The sequence below is a fragment of the Apteryx rowi genome, unplaced genomic scaffold (assembly GCF_003343035.1).
Source record: "Apteryx rowi isolate R43461 unplaced genomic scaffold, aptRow1 scaffold_694, whole genome shotgun sequence".
In the NCBI taxonomy this organism is placed as follows: Eukaryota; Metazoa; Chordata; class Aves; order Apterygiformes; family Apterygidae; genus Apteryx; species Apteryx rowi.
Genome location: NW_020450976.1, coordinates 75,713 through 98,857, shown reverse-complemented (window position 1 = coordinate 98,857; position 23,145 = coordinate 75,713). Strand labels below are relative to the sequence as shown.

The following is a 23,145-nucleotide window of genomic DNA, read 5'->3' as shown; positions in this document are numbered from 1 at the left end:
GGAAGGGCCGGCGGCGGCGCGGGGGGCTCCAAGGGCCGGGCGACATCTTGGCCGCGCTCTTCCCCCGCCGCCTCGCGCCCTCCTCACCCGCAGCTCCTCGAAATCCGCCATTTTCTACCCGCTGCTGCCGCCGCCGCCGCTGCTGCCGCCGCCGTCGCCGGGCCCCGCCGCGGCCGCCACCATCGTGCACCCCGTGCGCGCCCCCGGCACGTGACGGCGGAGGGCGGCGCCACCGGGGGGGGGGGCGGGAGCCCGGCCCGACCCGACCCGCCTCGCTCCGCGGGGGGCGCCCGCGCCGCCCTCTGAGGGGAGCGCGCCGCGGGCCGGGGCCCTGGGGGCGAGGGCAGGGCTGAGCCCGACACCCCGGGGATAAAAATATAAAAATAAATCACCACAAGAACCGGGCTAAACTCCTCCGGGCCCCTCGGGGCACCAGCCGGCGGCCCAGGCACCAGGGAGGCCGCGGTGCTTTCGGCACCCCGTGGGGAGCCACCTTCCAGCTGACCTTCAGGGGTCCCTGCGGGACGCGATTACACGCGATTACACACCTCCCCTACCCCCCCCCCAAAAAAAAATAAATCACGATTACAGGCGTTTTTAGGTACCCCGTAGTCACAAAGGGTCAGCCCAGCATTTCATCGGCAGCACCCTACTTCTAAAGGGATCTATTGCAAGAACTTACGCAGTACTTAAGCAGTGTTATTATATTAACCAAAAGGAAGAAAGAACAGCTAAAGAAGAAATAGACTGGCGACTGAAGCGTATTAAATCGAAAAGGCTGGGCTTACGCAGCAATTTTATTGCTTTCTTAGCTTTATCCATCAGCAGCGCTCTCATTATTTGTATTATAATGATAACATGACACATTTTATTAATAAAAAAATGAAGCAAAAAATGTCACTGGCAGTAAACTTCAAACCTGGCTAATGGGTTTCCTGCTGTAAGGGAAACGCTGAGACATTTACAGAAATATAAACAGTGAGGTGCGGCTGAGAATAGTATTTTCCAAAGCAGCCAGAGATCATTATCTAGTCACAATAATTACCTCGTCGCAATATTCGGTTGCATTGGCAACCGGGCCGTTAAACCCAACAACTGATTTATTGCAATAGAAAGCAAAGGCTGAGCCAACAAACAGGCAAGCAGCCAACGCAGCTCCAACGAGAGACATCGGAAAGGTCCGAAGTACTCGGCACCCTTGCTTGCATTAACCGAAAGGCAGCACTTTTTGCATGATTGACAGATTCAGAGAGTGGATTAGAAATGGCCCAAGTCTGCAGTAAGCTCTGCTAGTTCTGGCACACCGTTTTGTGAAAGAAATGGTGGAAATGGTTCCGCCACCCCAGGGCAGGGGAGAAAGGAAGGGCTACAGCAGGACCTCTGCTAAGGCTTAACCATAACCACAGATAACTAGCCCTTACTTCCATAAGGCCAAACACAGGACCAGCTTATAATAGTCATCACCTTGAAGACTCAAACATAATGATTTTATCGAACAGGCACAAACTCCTTCTGTTAGTCAAAAAATGGGAATTTGCAGTCTTTAATCTACCACATCATCTGAGTTCAGCTTGGTGAACTACGACCATCGACCACTTCTTTTTCCCTGCAATTCAAAACACCCCTTTAGTCTGGAATTACAGGTTCYCTTCTCTTAAATCACTAAAGCACACACCAGCACAGACCAGACCAAAACTTTGTCACTTCTTTTTTTCCCCCCACACACCCTCACACATTTCTTCCTTTAAATGCATATGGAAAAGTTTCAAGGTTGAAACTTGCACCAAAGCTGGGTATTGCCTTTTTCATGTACACTCACCTCTCATTTCATAACCACATCTGTCAGCCTTCCCATCGACCACATCCCCAACATCTGCTGAGATAAGAGCAAACAGACTGTAGCCTGAGTTTTTATGCCTCATGGCCATAAGATAGTAAGAAGGTTTACCTTACTTATTAGTCTGTCCTCATTTTTCCTTAAAGAGCTGCCTAGAGCTCTTCCTCATTACCACTGTTTTGGTTTTCCCTGTTTTTCCTTATAGTCATTCTCCTACTTGCCCCTGGGGCCACACACTCAAGCAAACAAGTGCTCTATACTTGGTCTTCTTCAAGTGTTTTCTTAAGTCCCTACTCCACAAAAGCATAGGGCACAGGCCTATCTTCTCCTATATCCAGACTGAGGTTTCTCTCAAGTTTCCTCCTTGTGAGTTTTCTAGTAACTCAGAGCAATTCACCCCTGTCTTGCTCTAATCCTTCAAAAACCCCACAGGTTTCCAGAATTCATCACAGACCAGCTCCAGACTTACACTCCCAAACAATTTTCCCAGGTACCAGGCCATCTCAGGCAGCTTAGCAAAGCTTCAACTCTTCCAACATTTCTCCTTCCACCCAACTTTGAAGAAACCTACCTCAAACGTCAGACATTCCTCCGGCTTCTGATGCTTCTTCTGGTGCCGCCGATATTTCTTCCACCCCCGTTTCCAGTACCTCTTCCTTCCCCTCCTCTTTCTCTTACAACCCCCTGCTGCAGCTACTAAAGCACTTCCCACACTCTCCCCTTGAGTCCTTTCTGTTTTTGTATGCCTTGCGACACAAGACTGAGAGCTGGGTGCAGCACTAGCCATCAGAGGAGCAGGCAACCTGCCTTACTCCAAGGCAGCTAATTAACACTCCCATCTGAGAAGATATCACAGCAGCAGTTGGTTTGCTTTTCCAATAAGCTCTCACCAGGGTCAGGAGGGAGCCTATAGGAACTGAGCACCCTGCCCCCTAAATAGAGTTAGGCTTGTTAGGAATAAAATACAGATCTGGGCTTCTCTAGTAATCTTTCTAGGACTGTGTGCAATACATGCATACAAGCACTGACCCTCCCATAGCTGTATTAGCTAGTGTAATATTGATGTGTGAACATCTAAATACATTCTTCCCACAAACACATCCCAGAGAGTAAGAAACTCTACAGCTGCTCCCAGCATTGCAGCAATTGCCCTCATCAGCGTTACACCTCAACAAACTCCTCCTGTGCTCCTTAACCAGCTGGTAATAGACAACCAAATACAGATTAGCAGGGATAGGATGAGGGGTCTGAGATGACCGAATGGATTAAAAGTAGATTTTGTGTGTACTGTGTTTAGCGAAAAAACATTATAATGCAAGCCTTAGGTTTCTCCATGGTCTTTCCTATCTCATAGCCATTTACTTTTTAATTTAACCCTAGAGAAAGTGGGTGGGAAATTATAATTGAGTTGTGTTTAATGCCCACACTCCTGTGTTAGGTCTAGAGCTCTCAAAGTATGGAAGCTCACAGATGCCCTTGATTGCTCTACTGCCCATAAAAATATGGGCTTTGATTCTGATACAAGATGTTYTGAGTTAGATACTTATTCTATTTATTGGAGAGAAAACTCTTCTATGGGTGCTTTATATCTGCACTACCTATAGCCCAGCTAATTGACAAAACAGAGCTTAGCAATGGGACATGATCTTGTATTTGTTATGTCAAGACAAACAATGAAGTGCTATCTAATTCTAAAGCAATGGTAGGCTCATTAGATATATTAATGTTTAGCAGACTAAAATGTAAATTAGAAAACTAATTTACTCTTCTCTATTTTTTTCATAATCAGTTTTCATGGTGAAATACACATTAGTTTTACTTGCCTATTCTAACACACTATGGTTATATAACTATATAGTGGTTATATGCACAGCCAAGGAATATTTAAATGTTAGGTATAAATTGGTTTAACTGACCATTATTATTTTTTATTAAATTATGTCTGTTGAATGTAAAGCCTAGATAATCTGAGTGTCCTAGCAAGGTTTCTGAGTAGACTCTTGATTTGCTTGGTGACACCTTAGTCCTGCCAGTCAGCTCCATCTGCCCTTGCAGTTCTAATTGCAAGAACAAGCTTGAGTTTTCACAGGCATATCACAGTCCCGAAAACAGCCCCCTTTCCTGTGGGTGTGCATTTGTCTCTAAAGCCTTTCTGAAAGATTCATTCACAACCATATGGTGAAAATTATCCTCAGGTTTGCGTTCTTGTGACTGAAGACTCTCTTTTTCCATCAAAACAATAGCAAACCACACATTAAGATGGATGCTACTACCCCATTAAAAGAGACGTTGTAGAAAACACTCTCCAATCAAGCAAAGATGAGAATTCAGGCTATTCTCCCAACAGTAGTGAGATATGGTCTTGGAAACCTAATTGGGATGACTTGAATACTAACTTCAATTATAGGAATTTCTCTTTCAGAGCAATAAAACAGAAGCACCCCATAATGGAAAACAAACCTATTACCTACTATGCTGCAACATTAAGGCCACAAAATTAAACACAAAATCCAGTAAGAGAGGGCTGAAGTTGGATGCAGCAACATTAATCTGATCCACTTCGTACACTCCATGGTTTATGGGATGAATCTCATAAAAGGATGTTTATTAAATTACGTGCTTAATAGGACGAACCTGCAATACACGTGCAGCACAACTGACTTAGCAGTTAACGTCTGCTGAAGTCGTACGTTTTTGCTTAGGATATCCCTGAAAGCAGGATGTATTGAAAGGCCAGAGAGGAAGGTTATGGTAGGAGGTACGGGCAGCTGGAGATACTTCAGCAAAGGGAGCTCGAGGGAACAGAAAGCGTACATTGGGACAGTGGCAGGTGCCAACTGCTGCGCCACCGGCCCTCACAGCGGTGGCTTGGGTCTGGTATCAGACGGCTTTTGATGAAGACACTTGTTGAGGACAATGGTCAGCTTGACAGGCAGCAAGAGGAACCTACGTGCGGATACTGGATACATTTATCTTGTTATTAAAATGTATTATTCACAGAGTTTTGCTGGGAGGCGAGTCATAGGTGCGTATTCAAGCCACAGCCAGCGTTTCTGCAGGTGCCACAGCCGCCTCCATTTTTAACGCCTGCCGCCGGCCTCGGTGTGAGGGGCAGGCAGTACCCCGCTGCTCCTCGGGGGTGACCCGCCTGTTTGGGCGAGCTGGGCATCCTTTACCCCGGTAGGGTAGGCTATGGTTTGACTCGGTTTGGTTTAGTTTAGTTTAGCTTAGCTTAGCTTGGTCTGGTCTGGTCTGGTCTGGTCCGGTCGGGTTTGTCTCCAACCCGCCCCGCCCGCCAAACTCCTCGGCAGGCACCGCTGAGATAAGTCAAGCGGCGATTGGCCAGCACAGCTGACAGTCCCGCCCTTCCTCCCCGCCGTGATTGGCCCATCCTTTAAACGGCCCCCCCACACTCCAGTCGGGATTGGTTATCTCTTCGGGCAATCTTTCACCCTCCCGCGTTCCGATTGGCCACGGGTGCGCCCGGCGCCCCGCCTCCCCGCCGCCGCGGGGTGCCAGGGCTGGGCGCTGCCGGGAGGTCGCTCCGACTCCCCGCCGCGGGCTGCACCCGCCTGTGGCGGGGCCTCCTCGGCGCCCCGATGGAGCTCTCCTGCCACGCGCTGAGAACCGCCCACCAGGCGAGGGAGGCGGTGAGACCCAGCGGGCCGGGCGGCCGCGCTTCCCCGTTGCTATGGAGACCGCGCGGGGCCTCCTCTGCGCGTGCGCGGCAGGGCGGCGCTCAGTGCGCAGGCGCGGTGGTGTCATGGCGGCGGTGTCATGGCGGCGGGTCTCCGGCGCGGTGCGCTTGTGGGGGCGGGCGGTCCCCAGGGTCCCTGTCCTTAAGGATGCGGGGGGCTCTCCCGGCTCCTTCCCCCCCCTTCTGCAGGACGCGCTTGTTGTCCTGCCCGCTCCGCGGCCTGGGGCAGGCCCTTCTGCCCCCCGTCCTCGGCCGTTGCCTGAGCAGGCCCGGCAGCGAGTGAAGAGGGAGAGCAGAAATGCTCATTCCTGGCGCTCTCAGGCGCCTTTTGCATAAATAAGGGCCATATTGTACCACCGTGCCTTCATCCCGTGCGTGGGTCGTGGCTCCAGGGAGCCCCGTCTGTATAGGAGCCTGGAACCATTAGTACTTAGSTACATTTCTTAAGCTGTTCTTCTATCTCCACCTGCTGGACCATTTCAGCTAAAATAAGGTATGGTTTAGCAGATAAAGCTGTAGGTCCCCTGCAGGACCACTGAAAAGCTATTTCCCGGAAAGGTTCTAGTTTTGTGAGGTGCTCTACACGCTTACACAAATCCCTGTGCCTGCTATGCGTAAGGAGGATGGGCTTCCTTGCAAAGTGTGCTTGTAGTTGCTGTGGGGCGGTTGTGAGGGTTAAGTAATGTCTGCCTCCTAGATTAGTAGATAATATACTCACCTGGGAAGTGGAGGCTCTGGGTTAGTGCCTTCTTGAGCCCTCAGGAGGTTTCAGATCCCAGCCACTAAGACTGGTGCCCCAAAGTGGCCAGTTGAAATGGCTTTAATGTGCAAATGGAAGATAGGGCTCCTAGGGCTAGAAAGAAAGGAGAAAAAGGGATAGGACTTGCAACCCTTAAATAACTAATGAGGATTTGAGTGGTTCTGGTCCCGGGGCTGTTTTGACTCTTAAGTGCAGAAACACTTGTGGAAGTAAGACCTGGAACCTGGGAATTCTTCCCCCTAAGCTGTATCACTGATTTTTGGTTGGTTTGTTTTGTAAACCGATCTATCTGTAGACCTTTGAGAGAACGGATGTGAAGATCAGATTTTCCATTTTGAATGTCAAGCAGAGGGAGGCCAAATTCTGCAGAGGTCCAGAAATTTGGAGCCCACTTTGGATTAAGCCTGTGTTAGCGACTAAGGAACGAGCTGGAAATAGCTAAGGGGAATAGATTTTTTGATCTTGTTCTAAGGTCTCTTGCTTTCTGTGGAGCGACCCTAGATACTTAATTTCTGATTTCTGAATTCCAGCACTCCTGTAAGCAATGTCTGAAAGGCTACTCCATCTTTTATTTGTAGCACAAAATACTTACTGGAATTCCTGGTCCCCAATCCTGTTCTCATCTGTATTGCATATTTCCATTGATTTCTTCTATAGAATGGAGATAATTGTTTTCTAACAATTTTGGGAAAGGTATTTCAAAAAAAAAAAAAATCCACCCTCCTGTAATGAACACCTACTTTTCAGTAGGATAATTCTAGTCTAATTCCAGCTAGTTAATGCTTATGACTGTAATATATGAACGTTTGTTGATACTGAAAGATTTTATTTGCCTGAGCTGGATTCATTTGTTGAACTGACCCAAAACACATGCACRCACAGACACACACACACGTGTGTTAGTTTTCTCTCAGACCAGTGCACTCAGACCTACCATTTAGCTGCAGGGTTTTTACGTTTGAGGCAAGATAAGGGCTAAGCTGGGTAGCTGAGGTCAAAGACGAAAGGGAGAAGAGCGGACATGTGGCTTTCAGTGATAACTCATGCTCGGAGCAGGCGAATGAGAGATTGCGCTCCTTGCCTCTCCTTTGAACTTCATGTTCCAGCTGGAAACAAGTATGGTATCCAAGACATTGTTTTTCCAACTGCGAAGGATGTATCTGAGGTGGAAGCATGTGAAAGCAGCGCTTTTTGGAGGCCTCCTGGGATTCTCAAAAGTTGTGTCCCTTGCTCGTCTTGCTGGCTTTGGTGAATTATGGCAGAGCGTTAGGTTAGCAACACGCGCCCGCTGGGGAAGGGAGGGAAGGAAAACCTTGGAGGGAGAGAAAGGGCATCCCAATTTGGTGTCCCTGAGGGACGAGCTCTGGGTGAGCCCCAGCTGGAGCATCTCCAGGCTGCCTTCCCTTTGGCACAAGGCACTGCTGTCCATGCAACATGCTGCTCTGATTTGCTACATACACGTGTACGTACACCTCACGTCCTCAGGGAAGTTAAATATTTCCTATGTTTGTTCTGTAAATCACTCTCTAAAAGCAGTATTAGCGTAAACTGCAGTAGAACTTTGCTAATTCACACAAATGAGTCAGAGAGTTAATGCTTAGTAATTCACTTGTAAATTTGGTGAACAAATTCCGCATCCTTGAACAACAGCATTCTGTTGTTTAATAACTCACCATATTTTGTGTTCGTTCATTTTTATGTGTTTTCCCCAATACATATCACTTCAAATTAGTGAAGTCGTGGCAATGTAATACCTGACATTAGGGAAATTTGTTGTAAAAGTTAGATATTAGCATTCTGCGAGTGGCACTGGTGGAGAGTGCATATTGTTGGCACGTGAGTTAATGACATACAACATAACTATTGCGTTAGTTGGGGAAATCAGATTTCTGTTTTCAATGCACCAAGCTCAAATCGTAAAAAGTCTTTAGATTTTAAATGCCACACCTCTTGAACGCATCTCCGTGTTAGTACTAGGGCAGCTATAACTTCTGTGCTTAGCTTGCTATATGTTTTTAACTATGAAAGCTGTTTGTAATCGCTCTTGAGAAACTTTGCCAGCTCTATTGTTTGCAGTAGACTTGTATAATCTGGAAGAGAGAAGAGACCAAAGAAGCGCCTCCGCTTTGTGCTGTGAAATTCTATTCAGTCATAGCCAAGTAATACGTCATTTAAAAATTACTGTTTCCCTTCTCTGCTTGTGTTTCTCAGAAAATATTGTCAGGAAGCCAAACAATAGTTGAGCATCAATCTTCTAAAAAGTCTGGCAAAGCTGCAACTATAAGATGCAAAAGGCTGGGTGGGGAGGGGAAAACGGGGGGGGGGGATATGGGGTGGTGGAGGAAGAAAAGCGGGTGAGTTCATGGTCCCGCGGCTACTCTCCGCAGCCTGGCACACGGTGCCGGTGTGACAGCTTGCTCTCTAGGAACGCTGCGCTTGGCAGGCGTCCTGGGATCCCGAAGGCAAAAGGGAGAAAGGACACTGTTCTAAGCGAGTCCTACTGCCTGCTCTCGCTCCTCATCCCGGCGTCCCGTTCTCCTTCTCTGACAGCAATGTCGTTTTTACCTTCCGCGGGGGGAGAAAACAGGAGCGACTGGGAAAGAATAATTTCCATCTGATCCATTTTCATTTAAAAGTTTGTATGTCGCAGCAGAATATTTTAGCTTGTGAGCTCAAGACTTAAAAGTTGGGAAATGCTAAAAGTATGGTTGCCTGTGCAGCTGTCGTCTTATCCTTTGGGGTATGTGCATTATGATATGGTCTTTTCTTACATGATTATGGAGCTGGCTGCTTGCCTCTTGTCCGAATTCTTGATCACAGATCCTGCTGGACTCTTGTCTTGTTTGCTGCCCTAGTTGGATGTACAAGGGCGCAAAGTCAGTAATATAGTCATCATTTCTAAACTTCTTAGACCGTGAGTTACTTTGTAACTCTGTTCTTTCTTTAGGCAATTGTACACATTAATGCAGAAATATAGGGTCAAATAATAATGAAACATTATGGGGTTAAATTAGTCTTTTAGCAGCTCCATTAATTTGATGGGGTTACACAAGAGACTAGGCTGATTTATAATGTAAATCCGTTTTAGTAAAAGGTATGGAAATGAACGATTGCAGTTTAAAGATGCATGACTCTAATAGAGTTTAATTTTGAACGGCTCCAAAGAAAGTAGTACATAGCACTCTATTTTGTTAAGCTGGAAATAAATAAAACACACTGTAAGTGTTGTAGCTAATTAGTTAAGTGCTCAACTATTTAGCTTTTAAAACAAGATCACGCTTAAGTGCCTTAAGCTTTTATTAATTGCATGGACTCCAAAATCCCCTATAGTAATTGAAAATTTAATTACATACTTTTTTTTGGTTTAAGAATGGAAGCTTATTAAACTTTAAGCACTTAAACATCTATGGAAATACCAGTGGCTATAAACAACATGCAATTCTAAGTACTAATTAAACAGGAAGCCTAAATCACTATAAAGCTAAACTGAATTTTAAGTAACTTTGTACTGGTAAGTGCTCCTATTTTTTCATGCAATATAAGATTTACCATTTCCTCTCTAAACACGGCTGAAGTCCTGTGCCGTTTTAGTATCTGCCTCTACTTTGGCAGACAGGCTGTTGTGTGGAAGTATTTGGAGTGAGGGAATGAACCGGAGTCTGGGAAAGCAGACCAGCATGGGCAGGCGGCTAAGGTTGCCGATGGCACTGCCACGTGTGGAAGACAGGGGCACATGGTAGGATAAGACTGGTGGAAAAACAGGGAGACGTGACTTTGGGATTGGCAGGAATCAATGTTCCACACACAAGTGACTCAGAAGGTCTCTGATTCGATAACAGTTMCATCAAAGGTCCTTAAATTCTCTTAGATTTACAGAAACCTCATGTAACTGGGACCAGAGATTTTGATATCTCCATTCTGTTTTTCAGATCCAATCTGAGGCAAGTTGTTCTCAGTTAATCAACTGATTTGATGGCTCAGTTAATTTTCTTTGGACAGCTGCCTGCTTCTCCAAATTAACCATCGTGTTTGCATTCTAATTAATACAAGATAAAGACAGAATGGACCACTCAGTCTAAACTATCCTCTGATTTTTAGACGGTGCTCGCTTGGGCACGTTTTTCGGATGTAAAGGTTCACTTTGGCTTCTGCTCAGTCAACCCAACAACAAGACCATTAATATGTTAAGGTTGAAGGGCGCTGCCCATACTGTGTTATCCTATATGCTCAAGGCAAGTCTCTACCTGAAAGAGTATTTGAGATGCTGCTCCTCGCTGTATGCCTGCCTATACTAGAATTTAAAACGCCTCTAGGGACAGCAGAAGTAACCTAGCGGGCTTAATGGCAAAAGGCGCACCAGAATAYGGATTCTTTTCAAGGAGTCTTCCAAGCACCGGTTGCGAGCCCTACCAGTTTATCAGACAGATGTAATTCCTCCCTCATCAGTGTGACTGTAAATACTCAAACATTAAACACTCGATATGTTTGTCTTCTGCGGCAACCACTGTGTTTTCGTACTGGTTTTTGAATATTCAAAGGGGGCCGTAATCTTGCCCTTTGATACGTGGGCAAACACAACAGTAATTTTTCTCAGGATAAATCAGCATGAGCAGTTGCATTTAAAAGAATGTACTGGAGGCTTTCTCAGCAAGTGGTGACTCCAGCTTCTCTCTCACCCCTCAGACTCCGTCTCGGACGATTCAAGTCATGCAGGAAAAATAGCAGGAGGACGGCAATTCCAATTCTGTTTTCCAAATGCCAGTAGCAGTGAGAACAATGGGAGGGGAAAGAGCTTTTCATCCCAGGGTGCCAGTGTTTTGTCTTTGCTTTTCGTTTGCGTGTGACCGTTTGCAGAATTTGGCCATTTCTTCTTGCAGCACTTTTCTGGAACTGGTTTAGTTCATTCAAAAAATATGAATCTGCTAAGCATTTACAGAGAACTCTTCTTCCTCAAAATGCTTTGTAAAAATCATCTTTGTACCAYCCCTGGAAGGCAAATAGTATTGCAGCTTCGTTAGGATAAAGAAACCGAATGGGGGTGTAATTTTATCAAGACAATAAAAAGTAGCAAAGGCGAGGGGGGGGGTATAGTTTCTTCCCCTTTTCCCAGACACTTTGAGTCCGTTCTCTAGAAAACCAGAATGAAAATTTTACCAGCCTTTTTGTTAAACTGTGCAGCAGAAACACACTTTCAGCTCCTGGGATACGCTGTTAAAAGCAAAGCCCAGCCCTTTCCGAATCGTGTCACTAGATGGCCCCACGTCTGAAGCAAACGTCCCACAAAAAACCCTGCGATACTGGAAGACCTTCTCCCTGCTCTGCCCAGTACTTTTTACAGATTAACAGACACACGGATGAGCATTAGTCTCAAAATAAAACACTCGTTGATTGTGCTATCTCAGATGTGTAAGTTAGCCGGGAATGCTCTATGGCTAATATCCATTGCTGTGCGCAGTGCAGAAGGAGCAGACACGTCCAAACTGACAAGGGAAAGGCACAGGGAAGAGGTAAGCTGGTTTTGCAGCACGTTCCACCGCCCAAAATCACCCTATCTGCAGTTTGCTGCCATGAAGCTGTGTTTCAAGAGGCCCGAAGGAATAGAGTGAATGTCTTTCTGTATGAATATTCCTTTCGCACGTCTTTGGGGCTTTAAAAACATAAGTTACTGCTTTAATCGGTAGTGATTCTTTTGTCTTGTCTGTGTGCCAAGAACTGGCAGAGAGCAGAGGAAGCCGTTGCTGTAGAGGCTGAAGCTCAGTGTCCAGTACGAAGAAGCCAAAGACTTGTGGGTTTGTCTCCCGCGGACCCCACCGTCGAACGCTTGGGCTAGGCTTTTACTAGGGGAGGGATGCAGTCACCGAGTCGGGTAGGAGGGACGGAAACTGGGAGCAGAAGTGGGTTTCTGTATWTCCATTGCTGTGCAGTATGCTCTGGGATATAGGTGCTACACRAGCAATGTAAACTACCTCTCTTCCCCCCCATCTATTAAATCAGTGCCAGTTCTTCATGCTTGCGCTGGCTCCACCTTATGAGTTGAGGATGCCAGCATCCTAAAAGAGAGTGGTAATGATTTATTTGTCTAAATGTAGGTTCGGAGATACCTACTGTTCATGTGATCCCATCTTCAAATCCCAATGAGGCAGACTGAAGTCAATATGCTGAGRGTCTAGAGCTTTCCTTCTAATGACTTCTGCTAAGACCTTAAAATCTCAGAGCTTCTTGTTTGCAGATGTTATGCACATGTGGCAGCACTATCTGCTCCCCCAGCTATAGCTTCCCTGCCTGACGGCAAAGATGTGTTTTACGCTGCTGTGCTCTTATCGCTGAACCAAGTGCAAATGCCTTCGGTCACTCAAATCTGAGTGAAGAAATCTATGAGACTGGCTCCATACTGAAATTTCTGYGGGTAGGGGCCTGACTTTGGTCACATCTGTGTTAAAACTGGGCAAGTCTGGTATTATCCYGAGCTATTAGTTCAAGTGTTCTGTATTTCACTTGCGTTAATGTATTGAGGCACACGAAAGGGGAGGTGCCAACGGTGTTGAGATCCCAGACCTGTTCTCCATCCCCCAGCTCCGAGCACACGGAAGACAGGTTTTGCAGGGGAGGGACGCGTGAGGTTTGCTTGCAGAGCCCTTGGAGACGCTGTGCATGTGGTCCATGAGTCCTGTCCTGAAATCCGTGTTGGCCTGAACGTGTTGGAGAACCATAGTCACAGTAAGGGAAGTAACTTATTTTTTTCAACCACAAGGTAATTTTCTTTCCTCTGGGAAAAGGTTTCTACCCATCCTGGATCCCTGATAATGCGTAAGAAAAATCACATTGAAAACCACTTCTGTTTACTAGCAGTGAGTTGTTTTACAGTTCTGAGATGCTGTTGTCTTAATTTGTTTGTTTCCACAGGCTACGTTTAGATGCTGCTTACAGCAATAAAGAGAATATTACATTTGATCTAGAGTTGTGTCTTAATTCACAGGAAGAGATGCGAACAGAAGCTCGTCGAAAAAATCTCCTCATTCTGATTTTGCATTATTTAATGGAGGAAGGGTATGTGTTTTTTTTAAATAATAGTGCCCTACTATTATTTGTGTGTGTCTGTAACATGTAGTTTTGCCCTCTGTTGGGTGGATGTACAGCATGGCCTGTTGGTTCTATGTGAGGAAGATGAAAAGGCAAACTACTGTTAAATACCTTGACTGTTTACTTTAATTAATTTCAGTTTCTGGAGCAAAATATCCTATATCAGTTTAAAAAGATATTTAAGTGATCAGCAAAGGACTTTTAAATACAGTTTATGGCATTTATAATGAATAGAGAGATGTGGACATCCTAAAAATAGCATATACTTACGGATGTCACTGTTTGCTTTTTCTCTCAAAAATCAGAATAAGATAATGACTCTCAGTTTCTTGTTCTTTACTCTCTTTTTTTTTTGAACTTACCAGGTATATTGATGCTGCAAATGCTTTGGAACAAGAGACCAAATTAGGTTTACGTGGCTTTGAAGTTTGTGACAACATCGATCTTGAGACAATTTTGATGGAATACGAAAGCTATTACTTCGTAAAATTCCAAAAATATCCTAAGATTACTAAAAAGGTCCTGGACACTGGTATGTGACTGTGTTCCAAGAGGAAAGCTTTTTTTTTTTTCCTCAAAGCTTAAAAAGTGTATTTACCTGCAATACTGGCTGCGCTTCTCATACATGTCTGTGTTTAATGTTTGAACTCTCTTATACTTTTATATATGTATATATACACACACACTTATATATAATATATATATTATATATATATGTTACAGAGCTACATTTCTAGCACTTAGGACATAGGAATTAAGAGATGGGGAGTTTCAGCCTTTCTGCTCTTTTTTCCCCTCTGTTCTAAACGAACAAGAAGATGGTATTTTTCTGTCTTTTAAAAATTACTTAGATATTGGAAAATGCTATGTGAGTGCAAAGTATAAATGTTTTCTCTCTTTTTTTTTTGATAGGGTAGGAAGAGTAAGTCGGTTCTATTTCTGATTAAATATTTAGATTGAAATATACACTTAAATGAAGTGTTGTATCTTAGCTCATCTAAGCTAGGGCTTAGGAGTTTATCACCACCATTCTGATTAACCACTTAGGTTGCACATGTTCATTCAGCAGAGTTAATGTGCCAAAAAAATAGTAGGCTTATTTGCCCCAAAGGACTTAAAAGTCTGAGGTATAAATGAATGATGGGGAATAAGACAAATCAGAACTTAAACATTTCCGTAGGACCCTGACAGCCCGAATGGTTTTGAACTTCAGCAAAGTGTAACTTATCGAAGCCATAAGAACAGTTGTATAGGAGTCAGTTATGAAGAGCCGAGAGGGTGCAGAGAACGCAAGCAACTCTACCTATATTTCTTGTAAGAAAGATACAATAATTAGGGAAGGGAATAACTGGCCAGGGACCATCTCCGAGCAGTTTTCATTGTTTCATATGGCTGCCAGCAACTTTGAAATCCCAGGTAAATGAAACATTATGTAAATATAATTAAATTACCTGTGTAGGTGAAATGATTTTGCAAACCGCTAAAGCCATTAGTCATCATGACATTCACTGTGATGTAGATGATCAGAGCTAGCTGGAAGCTGACCATATCTGCATGAAAGAGAGATTTACAGCCAGAGCCCATTGACTGGTGTCAATACAAAAAGGAACAGCCCTGCAGCACATAAACCGAGGGATTTGTTATGAATCAAGAAGGAAAATGCATTACAAAGCATTTGTTACATTGTACTTATTCTAATATTCTCAAACTGAGTGGTAGCCGAGGCTGGATCCCTTAAAACGGAGCTTAGATCCGAGTGAGCAATTCCCCAAAGCCCGCTAAATCTTGCAAGCTCTCGGTCCCCTTTTTTGGTAAGTCAAGTTAAGCAGACGCTGGCGCTCAGCTGCTGCTCAAGCCCAGAGCTGCTGCCGCGCTGGCAGGGATGTGGCTGCTTCTTGTGCTGAAACCCAAGCAGCCTTCCTCCCGTGTGCGTCTCGGCGACGAAGCTACCGCCTGGTAGCTTGTGACCTGCTGTAAATTGTCTCCACTGTCAAATCGGGGCATAAGCACGCCCAAGGAAAAGATCAGTGTGTTGACCTTTCCTGTTAAACTCTTTGTAATACTCCAGGCAAGTCCTAAAGAGCCAGCTTGATTATTTCTATGCTGAATTACAGTTTGCACTGTAGATGTATCTCCCAGGGTTATGAATATCATGCATGGGGTAAGTATAAGTATCCCGTGTCCCCAAGCACTGACAGTGAATCAGCTGTTTGGGGAGTATTATTTTATGTAAGCGTATGAGAATTTGGGTGCAAGAGTGTTGTGCGGAGAGCACTGATGGGAGATACGTTTTGGAGCAATGAGGCACGTGCTAGTTTGATACAAAGCCTCGGGTTTATGAGTTCAGGTCTGGGCGTTGGAGTTAGCATGAGTTTGACGTTTTGTGAAAAAGCTTTACTTTGAGATTTTCTCAAACAAAAAAAAACCCCAAAGTTTGATAACCACGATTGCGGTGTGACCTTTTTGCTGTCTGACTATGTTGAACATGATAGATTTACTAAGAGTGAGGCAAATTTTTTTTCTTAATTTGGTAAGGGAAAAGTTATTAGCATTAAATAATCATTCTGCAAGGTATATGGAATTAGTCTGTTGTGCTTAATCTGATTTGTGGTAGGGTCCATTTTACTGTGAAAATGACATTTGTTTTAAAATATAAAGAGAGAAACGAAAGACTAAATGGATCTAAAAATTTAACAAGCCTGAACTCTGAAAACTGATCTCTCCGGCATCAGTTCTGTTCTCAAAACATTTTTGCAGGCTTGAATTGCTTATAATCACGCTGATCCTGTCTACGCATATTACTGAAATCATTAATATGTGCTCAAATATATTTTTAAAAGGAAAAAAATCAAGTTGTCCTTTTTTATATTCTTAATTATGTTCTATCTCAATATTTATTTTGCCGCAGCAGAAAATAAACAGCAACTGAGAACTGGAGGAAAGTCAAGAAGGTAAGAGAAATGCGTGGGGCATTTTCTGGGCAGAAAATTTTCCTCCAAGAGCAACATGCAGTGCAGTTAAAATAATGTTGTGATACTATAGGAATCCTAAACTTGCCTGAACTAGCCTAGAATCGTGCTGCTGACCACATGGTAAATTTTCCTGTATCTTTTAGAAGTAAGTAAAGAGCTTTTTCCCAGATGGAGATGCAGGCAATTTGCTAAAGTTTCTGTGCTGTGGGATAAGGTAGGATGGAGTGTTTGAAAGCAATGAGCTTTGGACTTCGCTGTGACGGAAGTCACTGCTTTAACTTCAAGCAAAGCAAAGTTGGCCCAAAAAGGTTTTATCTGAAAACTGTGCTTCTTAATCTTTCAGTATTTTGAAGAAAACAAAAAGTTGTAAAAGCCTTTCAGGACATGATTTTTTGTACTGTAGGGCAGCAAGCTCTTCTCAGAGTCTCCCGAGGATCAAACATCAGACAGTGCAGCGACCGTTGTCCAAAACTTCGCCTGGGAGGACAGCAGAATTGAAATCATCCACCAAGGAGAGCCCCAAACAGGTCTGGATGTGTTTTATCTTGACAGTGTTACAGTTGCAATTAATGGGATTTTATTCTGAGTGGCCATAGCCAGTGAGAGGATGCAAGATACACAGTTTGTGATTGTGTAGCTAAATGGGTTTCACTATTTACATAATTTAAGCATAATAGATACAAGATTCCGTTTCATCCAGGAATTCATATTACCCAGCATGTGCTGAAATCAACAGAGTCTTTCCATTAACATCAGTGAATTTAAGGATTGATTCTTTAGTGCCAGAAAGCAGGAAAAACAAACCAGGTAGTAAGTCTGGTGTTGGTTGAAGCATCTTCACAGGGCATAAGGTGTTTGAGCTTGGGGGAGTAATTTGGTTCACTAATTTTCAGCTTTGTGAGTCTCATTTCAATAAGACCGCTGAGAAAACTACTTTATTACCCTATCTTACATTGCGGGGAGCAGGAACAGCAGGTTGGTGGGCAAGCGAGACACTTTGTTACAGCTCTTGAGGAACTGGGTGAGTGAGAGCCTCTTTTTTTAAGGTCTTTGCCCAATTTCTTTGAGGGGCCAGATCTCATGTTTGACCAGTTCTCACTTTTTTTTTTTAAATATAGGTCTTGGACACTACAACAGTAACTGCTTTGAAATGAATGTCAGAGTAACTTACAGTCCTCAAGTGTCTCCTTGTTTCTGTCTAAGCAGATGTATTGTGCCTTGTACTTGTCTGTTGTTTCCGCTGTACTTTAGTGAACGGTTTCTTCTCACTGCTGAGTAAGATGCAGATTTCTACAACTTTACAGTGGAAGATCTGCGAATGAAATAGCTCTAAAGCTCAGCGTTCAGTTATGGCTCTCAGCATTGCTGTCAGCAGACAGATGAACCGAAGTCTAACAAACTGCACGTCAGTGTTTGACTAATAGGGGATTACTGTTGCGAGTTCTGTGTAATGAAACAGTTCATCTGGGCGTGTGTAAAGAGGTGGGATGACACCTATAATGGGATGATATCTGCAGCTCATCTGCTTGGCAACACATTTGTTCTAAAATTGATTTTTTCTGTAGAATAATGACAGTACAGTTACGCTGGAGCAATCTGACTTTGGCTTAAGCATCTCAGCAATCAACAAAACTGGAGGAGGAGAAAGCGCTCACCCCAGAAGGGTTCGTAGAAACCTAATATGTGGTTTATAACAGGAATGTGTATGTAGGAAAAAAAAGAAAAAAAAATCACAAATATGTGATATGAGCTTTTTGTGTATGTTTTTATATAAAATGTCGCTGTATAATTAGCTGAAGTGTCAATTTTATCTGATTTGGGCAGTATTTTTTTGCACAGGAGGCTCTGCTTGCTATAAATAATATTTCAGACATACACAAGAAGGAACAGGTGTTTTTGTTCTTAAAGCCCAATGGTTATAATTAATGTGGAAGATAGATCTCAGATTCCTGAATGAGATAAGAGATTTTGCAGTTAAATTGTTGCACCAAATGTGAAGAGATGTGTATTCTTTTCCTGTTGTTACCACTGATTCTGTGGTCAGTTTTTGCCATGTTTAGAACTGTACAGGCACTAACGGAAGGATACATGGAAATATTAAGCAAAATTTGGCCCAGTGGATTTTTAGCAGTAGAGCTACCATCCTGGTAAAGTTTATCACGACGTTATTTTCTCCAAAGGGCCAAATAATCGACCTCCGTGGGATGATCCAAGATGCCATCAAAGTATCATCAAATGAAATAGCCTTGAACAGCCTTAATTGTGATCCAGATCCATCAGTAAGTGTTTCTGTTCGTATTTCCATCCAATTAGCATGAACATCGGTTATACAACCAGGAACAAAATAAAATACTGTAACAACATTGTCTTGGTTCCCAAGTGCTAAAGAAGGGCTTGGTTCCTGGTAGTGTCTCCTTTTCCAGTGGACGATCCTACCCGATACTCATCTGATTTGTTGATAGTTGTTTACTCTTTGAACACAGAAGTAGGCGACAAATACAAACTATTCCTTATGATTCACAAACTACTCAATTTGCAGAAACCCACAGAAACTTCTGTGGGTGAAGTTCTGGTTCCACCAAATTCAGCGTGTCAGTTAGCATTCGCCTCAGCTGAGTCAGGACCACGGTTAGGAGGGTTGGGATAGAAATTTTAAGTAAATTGATCATTCCTGACACAAACCACAGCTTCCAGGACGGTGCATCCAGCTTACTCGGTGCCAGTCTGTCTATCTGTCAACTGTTCCATTTGAAGAAAATTTCAAAACAGAGCATGTGGCAATGTGGTGACCCATATTTACATTTTTCACTCCCTTTAAGCTACATAGGGTGTATTTAGGACTACTTCGGCAGTAAGAGAGCTACTCATTTTAATGTTAATTCAGGCTTAGATTCTGTCATTCTTAAAGGAAACTGCAGTATGGGAAGATACAGGTTTTTAAACCTCATTCTGGAAAGATGAGGTTACTGCAAATATGATGTATTTCGAGATATTTATTATTATGTATATATTTTCTTATATCCATATCTTTACAGCTTTAGAAGTTGATATTATTATGATATATCAATTTTTGGAAACTATTTCACAATTTGTCTTCTATTTAAAATAATTGAACTTTGACAAGTACTTATTTTTGTCTTTTTTTAGGAACGATTATTAAAACCCCTTAGCGCTTTTATTGGCATGACGGGCGAGATGAGAGAACTTGCAACAGTTGTAAGCAAAGTAAGATTGGACCTCCGTTTCGGTTGTGCAGAGATCTTTTTGTCATCTGAAAATGCTGTTTGTTTCTTTTTGGGGTCACTGACAGTGCTTATTCTTGAAGGTACAAGCCTTTTCTGAACTGTGCAACTCCCTGCAAGTCATTCTTTTCTCTGCATGTAGCAACGTTTCTTCCTGATACACAGTGGAAGGAAATAATTAAGACCCTTGCCTTTCTAATAGGGACCACGCAATCTCATCACGCTGTACCTAGTAGACTCTCACAGCTCTTCCCTTTATTCTTGCTACAAAAAAATGTACATAATTTCTCTGAAAAGAGATTTAAATATATTATCTTAGTATCACAATATTTGGCAGTGTTGTGACTCTTTCTGAATATAAGCATTAGAAAAGAGCCAAATGGTGTCCGCCGTTGCTCCCACACACTTAAAATCAGCTGTTTAAATAGCATCGAAGACTTCTGCTGGCTGGTTTTATAGTTTTGTGTGGCCCAGATTCTCGATCTGAAAATTTTGCTTTTGCAGTTCAGTAGAACTGAAGTCCAGCAAATTTCCAACCTTGAAGTAAGAGAATTTTCATTCATTTCAACGCTTGTCTGTTTTTTAATTTACGGTGAACCTGTAAAACAGTGTTTTTCTTGCTGCTGTTTTAGAAAAAAGCAATAGGGACGCGCTAGCCTTTGTTATGGAATTTTTTTTTTTAATTGTGCTGGTATGTTCCTAGTTGCTATGGTAATTATCACTCTGTAAATCAATAAAAATAAATAGCATGTGGTATTTATTTCACCACGTAATCTAATTTAATTTGGAAACACTTATGGAAGTCTCTACTTAGTATCATAAATCCGATTCGTCTTAATTTGCTATTAATAGAAAGGAAAAGTGTAATCTACTCTATATAAATAATTTTTCTAATTGTATTAAATCAAATTTTCCCCTTGGATACAAGTACATAATTTTTCTTCAGTCTCTGGGGACTGCCTGTTTTTATTGAAGAGGAGAATTTATCCCAAGTATTTGTATTGAGGGTATGATATTTTCTGCAGAACAATTAGTCTCTGGAACGCCAAGCCACAAAATATTACCAAGACAAATGGAAAGATTCATAGAAGATTTGGATACTTTGATGAATTAAATGAAATTAATTGAGTCAGTGCTTCAGGGCATAGACTAATTACCGACTATCTTTTGAGAGATGCTTGGGGGGAAATATTCCTCCTGTTATAGAGCTTCTCACACCTTTTCCTGCAGTATACGTAATCTTGCATAGTGTGGAGTAAACGGAGGGCAATTTTTCACTGTTATTTATAACATAAGTTGTAGTTGTAGCCATCAAGTTGTTGAGCTGCAAGTTCACTTAATAGCACTATTGCCTTATAACTGAGTGGATTCTTTTCCTTTGCCAGCAGTGGTTATCCTAGCGCAGGAAAATCTAATTTTTACTAACAGGATGCAATATATGTTGCAGGACATTTATCTCCATAATCTAAATGTGAAGTGGGATGATATTATTGGACTGGATGCAGCCAAAAGGCTGGTCAAGGAAGCAGTTGTTTATCCAATAAGGGTAAGGTTTTAAATAGACTTGAGAAAACCACTGTTGGGCTTCCTGGCTTTTGCCTTGTAAATACAATGGTCGTCTTGAATTCTCACTGTTTCTGTGATTTTGTAGGCAGTTCCTCTTTGAACAACAGGGTTTTATTTGATAATGTCATACAGATTCTCCCATAGGAAAATAGCCTTTCATATTGAAATGGCAACTGTGGGGTACTCTTCTTTGGCACCTTGGCAATATAAAAGATTCTGGATTTGGCCTATACCATTTCAAAGGAAAATTACTTACAGAAGAGAATAACAAACCAGTTGCATTTGAAAAAAAAGCACTTAAAACAGATTTAATCTGGTAAATATAGTATTTTTCTTAGTATTCAGATTGTATTTATTATATTGGTTTTATATGGGTTTTTTTTCCTCCTTTTGGTTTTCTTAGGTTTTCTGAATGCATTAGAAGCAGTGGGGCAGGGGCTGGAATCCCTTCTATTTCATTATAGATGATACATTTAATCCCTGAATTACTTTTTTGTTTCCACAGTACCCACAACTGTTTACAGGCATTCTCTCTCCTTGGAAAGGATTATTGCTGTATGGACCACCAGGTATGGAGAGCTTTATACCATATCCATTAGTTTATCACTACTTCTGTTTTGTCCTACAAATAAATTATTGGTGCTAATCAACTGTATTAAAGTATCACTAATAACATATTCTGTAAATTGAAATAAAAGGAGATGATTTTGGATGATTATGTCTGTCTCTCATTGCTGTCAAACCTGTCCATTTACCTTTCGCACAGTCCTAGACTGTTTCTACACCTGAATCTTCCAAAAAACATTACTTATACTAGTCATTCAGAGGAGTGAGGATTCATGTTATACTTCTGTTGTTACTCAGCTTGGACCACATTAATCAAGTTTGACTTGACTTGATCTTCTAGAATGTGAATAAATCTGGCTCGAACTCGCCTTCCTAAGGAAAATGTCCTTGCTTTCTCTTCTGCATTTAGGGATTGTATTGGAAATGGGACGGAGCCTCTGTCCTTTGTGCTAGCTGGGTGTTTTCCGTGGCAGCCCGGCCTCCTCGCTCCCTCTGCTCCACTTGGACACGAGGAACGAAGCACTGCCACAGCACTAATGTGGCTGGGAGGGGAAGGAGGGCACAGCCCACGAGTACTGCCCGAGGCAGGTTGCGAAGGCTGCCGCTGCACTAAACTCCATTTGCCCCTGTGAATGCTTTGATGTACTTCCCACAGAAGGACTCTGACCATTTCAGCGTGTGGTTTCTCCAGATCATCCTGGAAAGACTTCACCTGTTTATTCTCCCATTGAAACATTTGCTTTGTATTTCTTCGGAGAGTAAATTTCTTCGATGCTGTTGTTTGTAGGTACCGGAAAAACTTTGCTTGCGAAGGCTGTTGCCACTGAATGCAATACAACCTTTTTCAACATATCAGCATCCACTATTGTCAGCAAATGGAGAGGTGATTCAGAAAAACTTGTCCGGGTAAGAATGATCTTATTCGTTATACTTTAACAAACATCACGTTCCCACTTAAAGAACTAGAGTTTTCAGATGAACTGAACAGAGAACTGGAAAATGGGTATTTCTCCGATACTCATTCTTTGCCATCTTGGACAAAGAATGTGACACTGTATCTAGTTCCTAAAACTGGATTAACATCACTTCTGCAGAAGTATCATGCTGGATTCTTGCAGTGGAATTCTAGTTTTGTAATGCAAGATGAAGCAGATATCCCAAAGCCAGCAAAGATATTTGACCCACTGATAAGGGACAGGCAAGCAGAATTCCTAAATAAAATGGCACTTGCTTAGTGACCCCTTTGAAGTGCTTCACATCCTTGCTGCAAGGATTGGCTCATAGGCTCCCTATGAAAATTTACCTTTTATTTAAGTTTCCAAATTTGCTGCTATTCTTAGTCTGCAGGACACAATTGGTAAAGAGTTCCCTTGTCACAAAGATCTTAGTCAAACGCAGACGTGATGCTGTTTTAAGGTAGGTAG

The 23,145-nt window shown here is 42.9% G+C and overlaps 2 protein-coding genes across 15 annotated transcripts in view; one reads left to right on the top strand and one right to left on the bottom strand.

The window, feature by feature from the left end:
- Nucleotides 1-169, bottom strand: part of PIAS2 (protein inhibitor of activated STAT 2) — a 32,173-nt gene extending 32,004 nt beyond the window's left edge. For all 8 annotated transcript variants that reach the window (XR_003256797.1, XR_003256798.1, XR_003256799.1 and 5 more), the window contains exon 1: nucleotides 88-169. Coding sequence is in view for 5 of the 8 variants with exons in the window: in XM_026086440.1 (XP_025942225.1) it covers nucleotides 88-111 (24 nt within the window). In the remaining 3 variants the exon portion in view is untranslated. The remainder of the gene's footprint in view (nucleotides 1-87) is intronic.
- A 5,212-nt stretch (nucleotides 170-5,381) lies between these two features.
- KATNAL2 (katanin catalytic subunit A1 like 2) overlaps nucleotides 5,382-23,145 on the top strand; it is a 30,608-nt gene continuing 12,844 nt past the window's right edge. The window contains exons 1-12 of one of the 7 annotated variants that reach the window (XM_026086451.1): nucleotides 5,386-5,487; nucleotides 12,868-13,016; nucleotides 13,271-13,341; nucleotides 13,740-13,906; nucleotides 16,283-16,325; nucleotides 16,750-16,873; nucleotides 17,912-18,010; nucleotides 18,527-18,625; nucleotides 19,494-19,571; nucleotides 21,036-21,134; nucleotides 21,660-21,723; nucleotides 22,509-22,627. In XM_026086451.1, the coding sequence (XP_025942236.1) occupies nucleotides 13,277-13,341; nucleotides 13,740-13,906; nucleotides 16,283-16,325; nucleotides 16,750-16,873; nucleotides 17,912-18,010; nucleotides 18,527-18,625; nucleotides 19,494-19,571; nucleotides 21,036-21,134; nucleotides 21,660-21,723; nucleotides 22,509-22,627 (957 nt within the window). In that variant the 5' untranslated portion in view covers nucleotides 5,386-5,487; nucleotides 12,868-13,016; nucleotides 13,271-13,276. Of the gene's footprint in view, nucleotides 5,488-5,614; nucleotides 6,028-12,867; nucleotides 13,017-13,197; nucleotides 13,342-13,739; nucleotides 13,907-16,282; nucleotides 16,326-16,749; nucleotides 16,874-17,911; nucleotides 18,011-18,526; nucleotides 18,626-19,493; nucleotides 19,572-21,035; nucleotides 21,135-21,659; nucleotides 21,724-22,508; nucleotides 22,628-23,145 lie in introns of those variants that run through there. The other 6 variants (XM_026086447.1, XM_026086448.1, XM_026086449.1 and 3 more) reach the window with 6 other exon arrangements.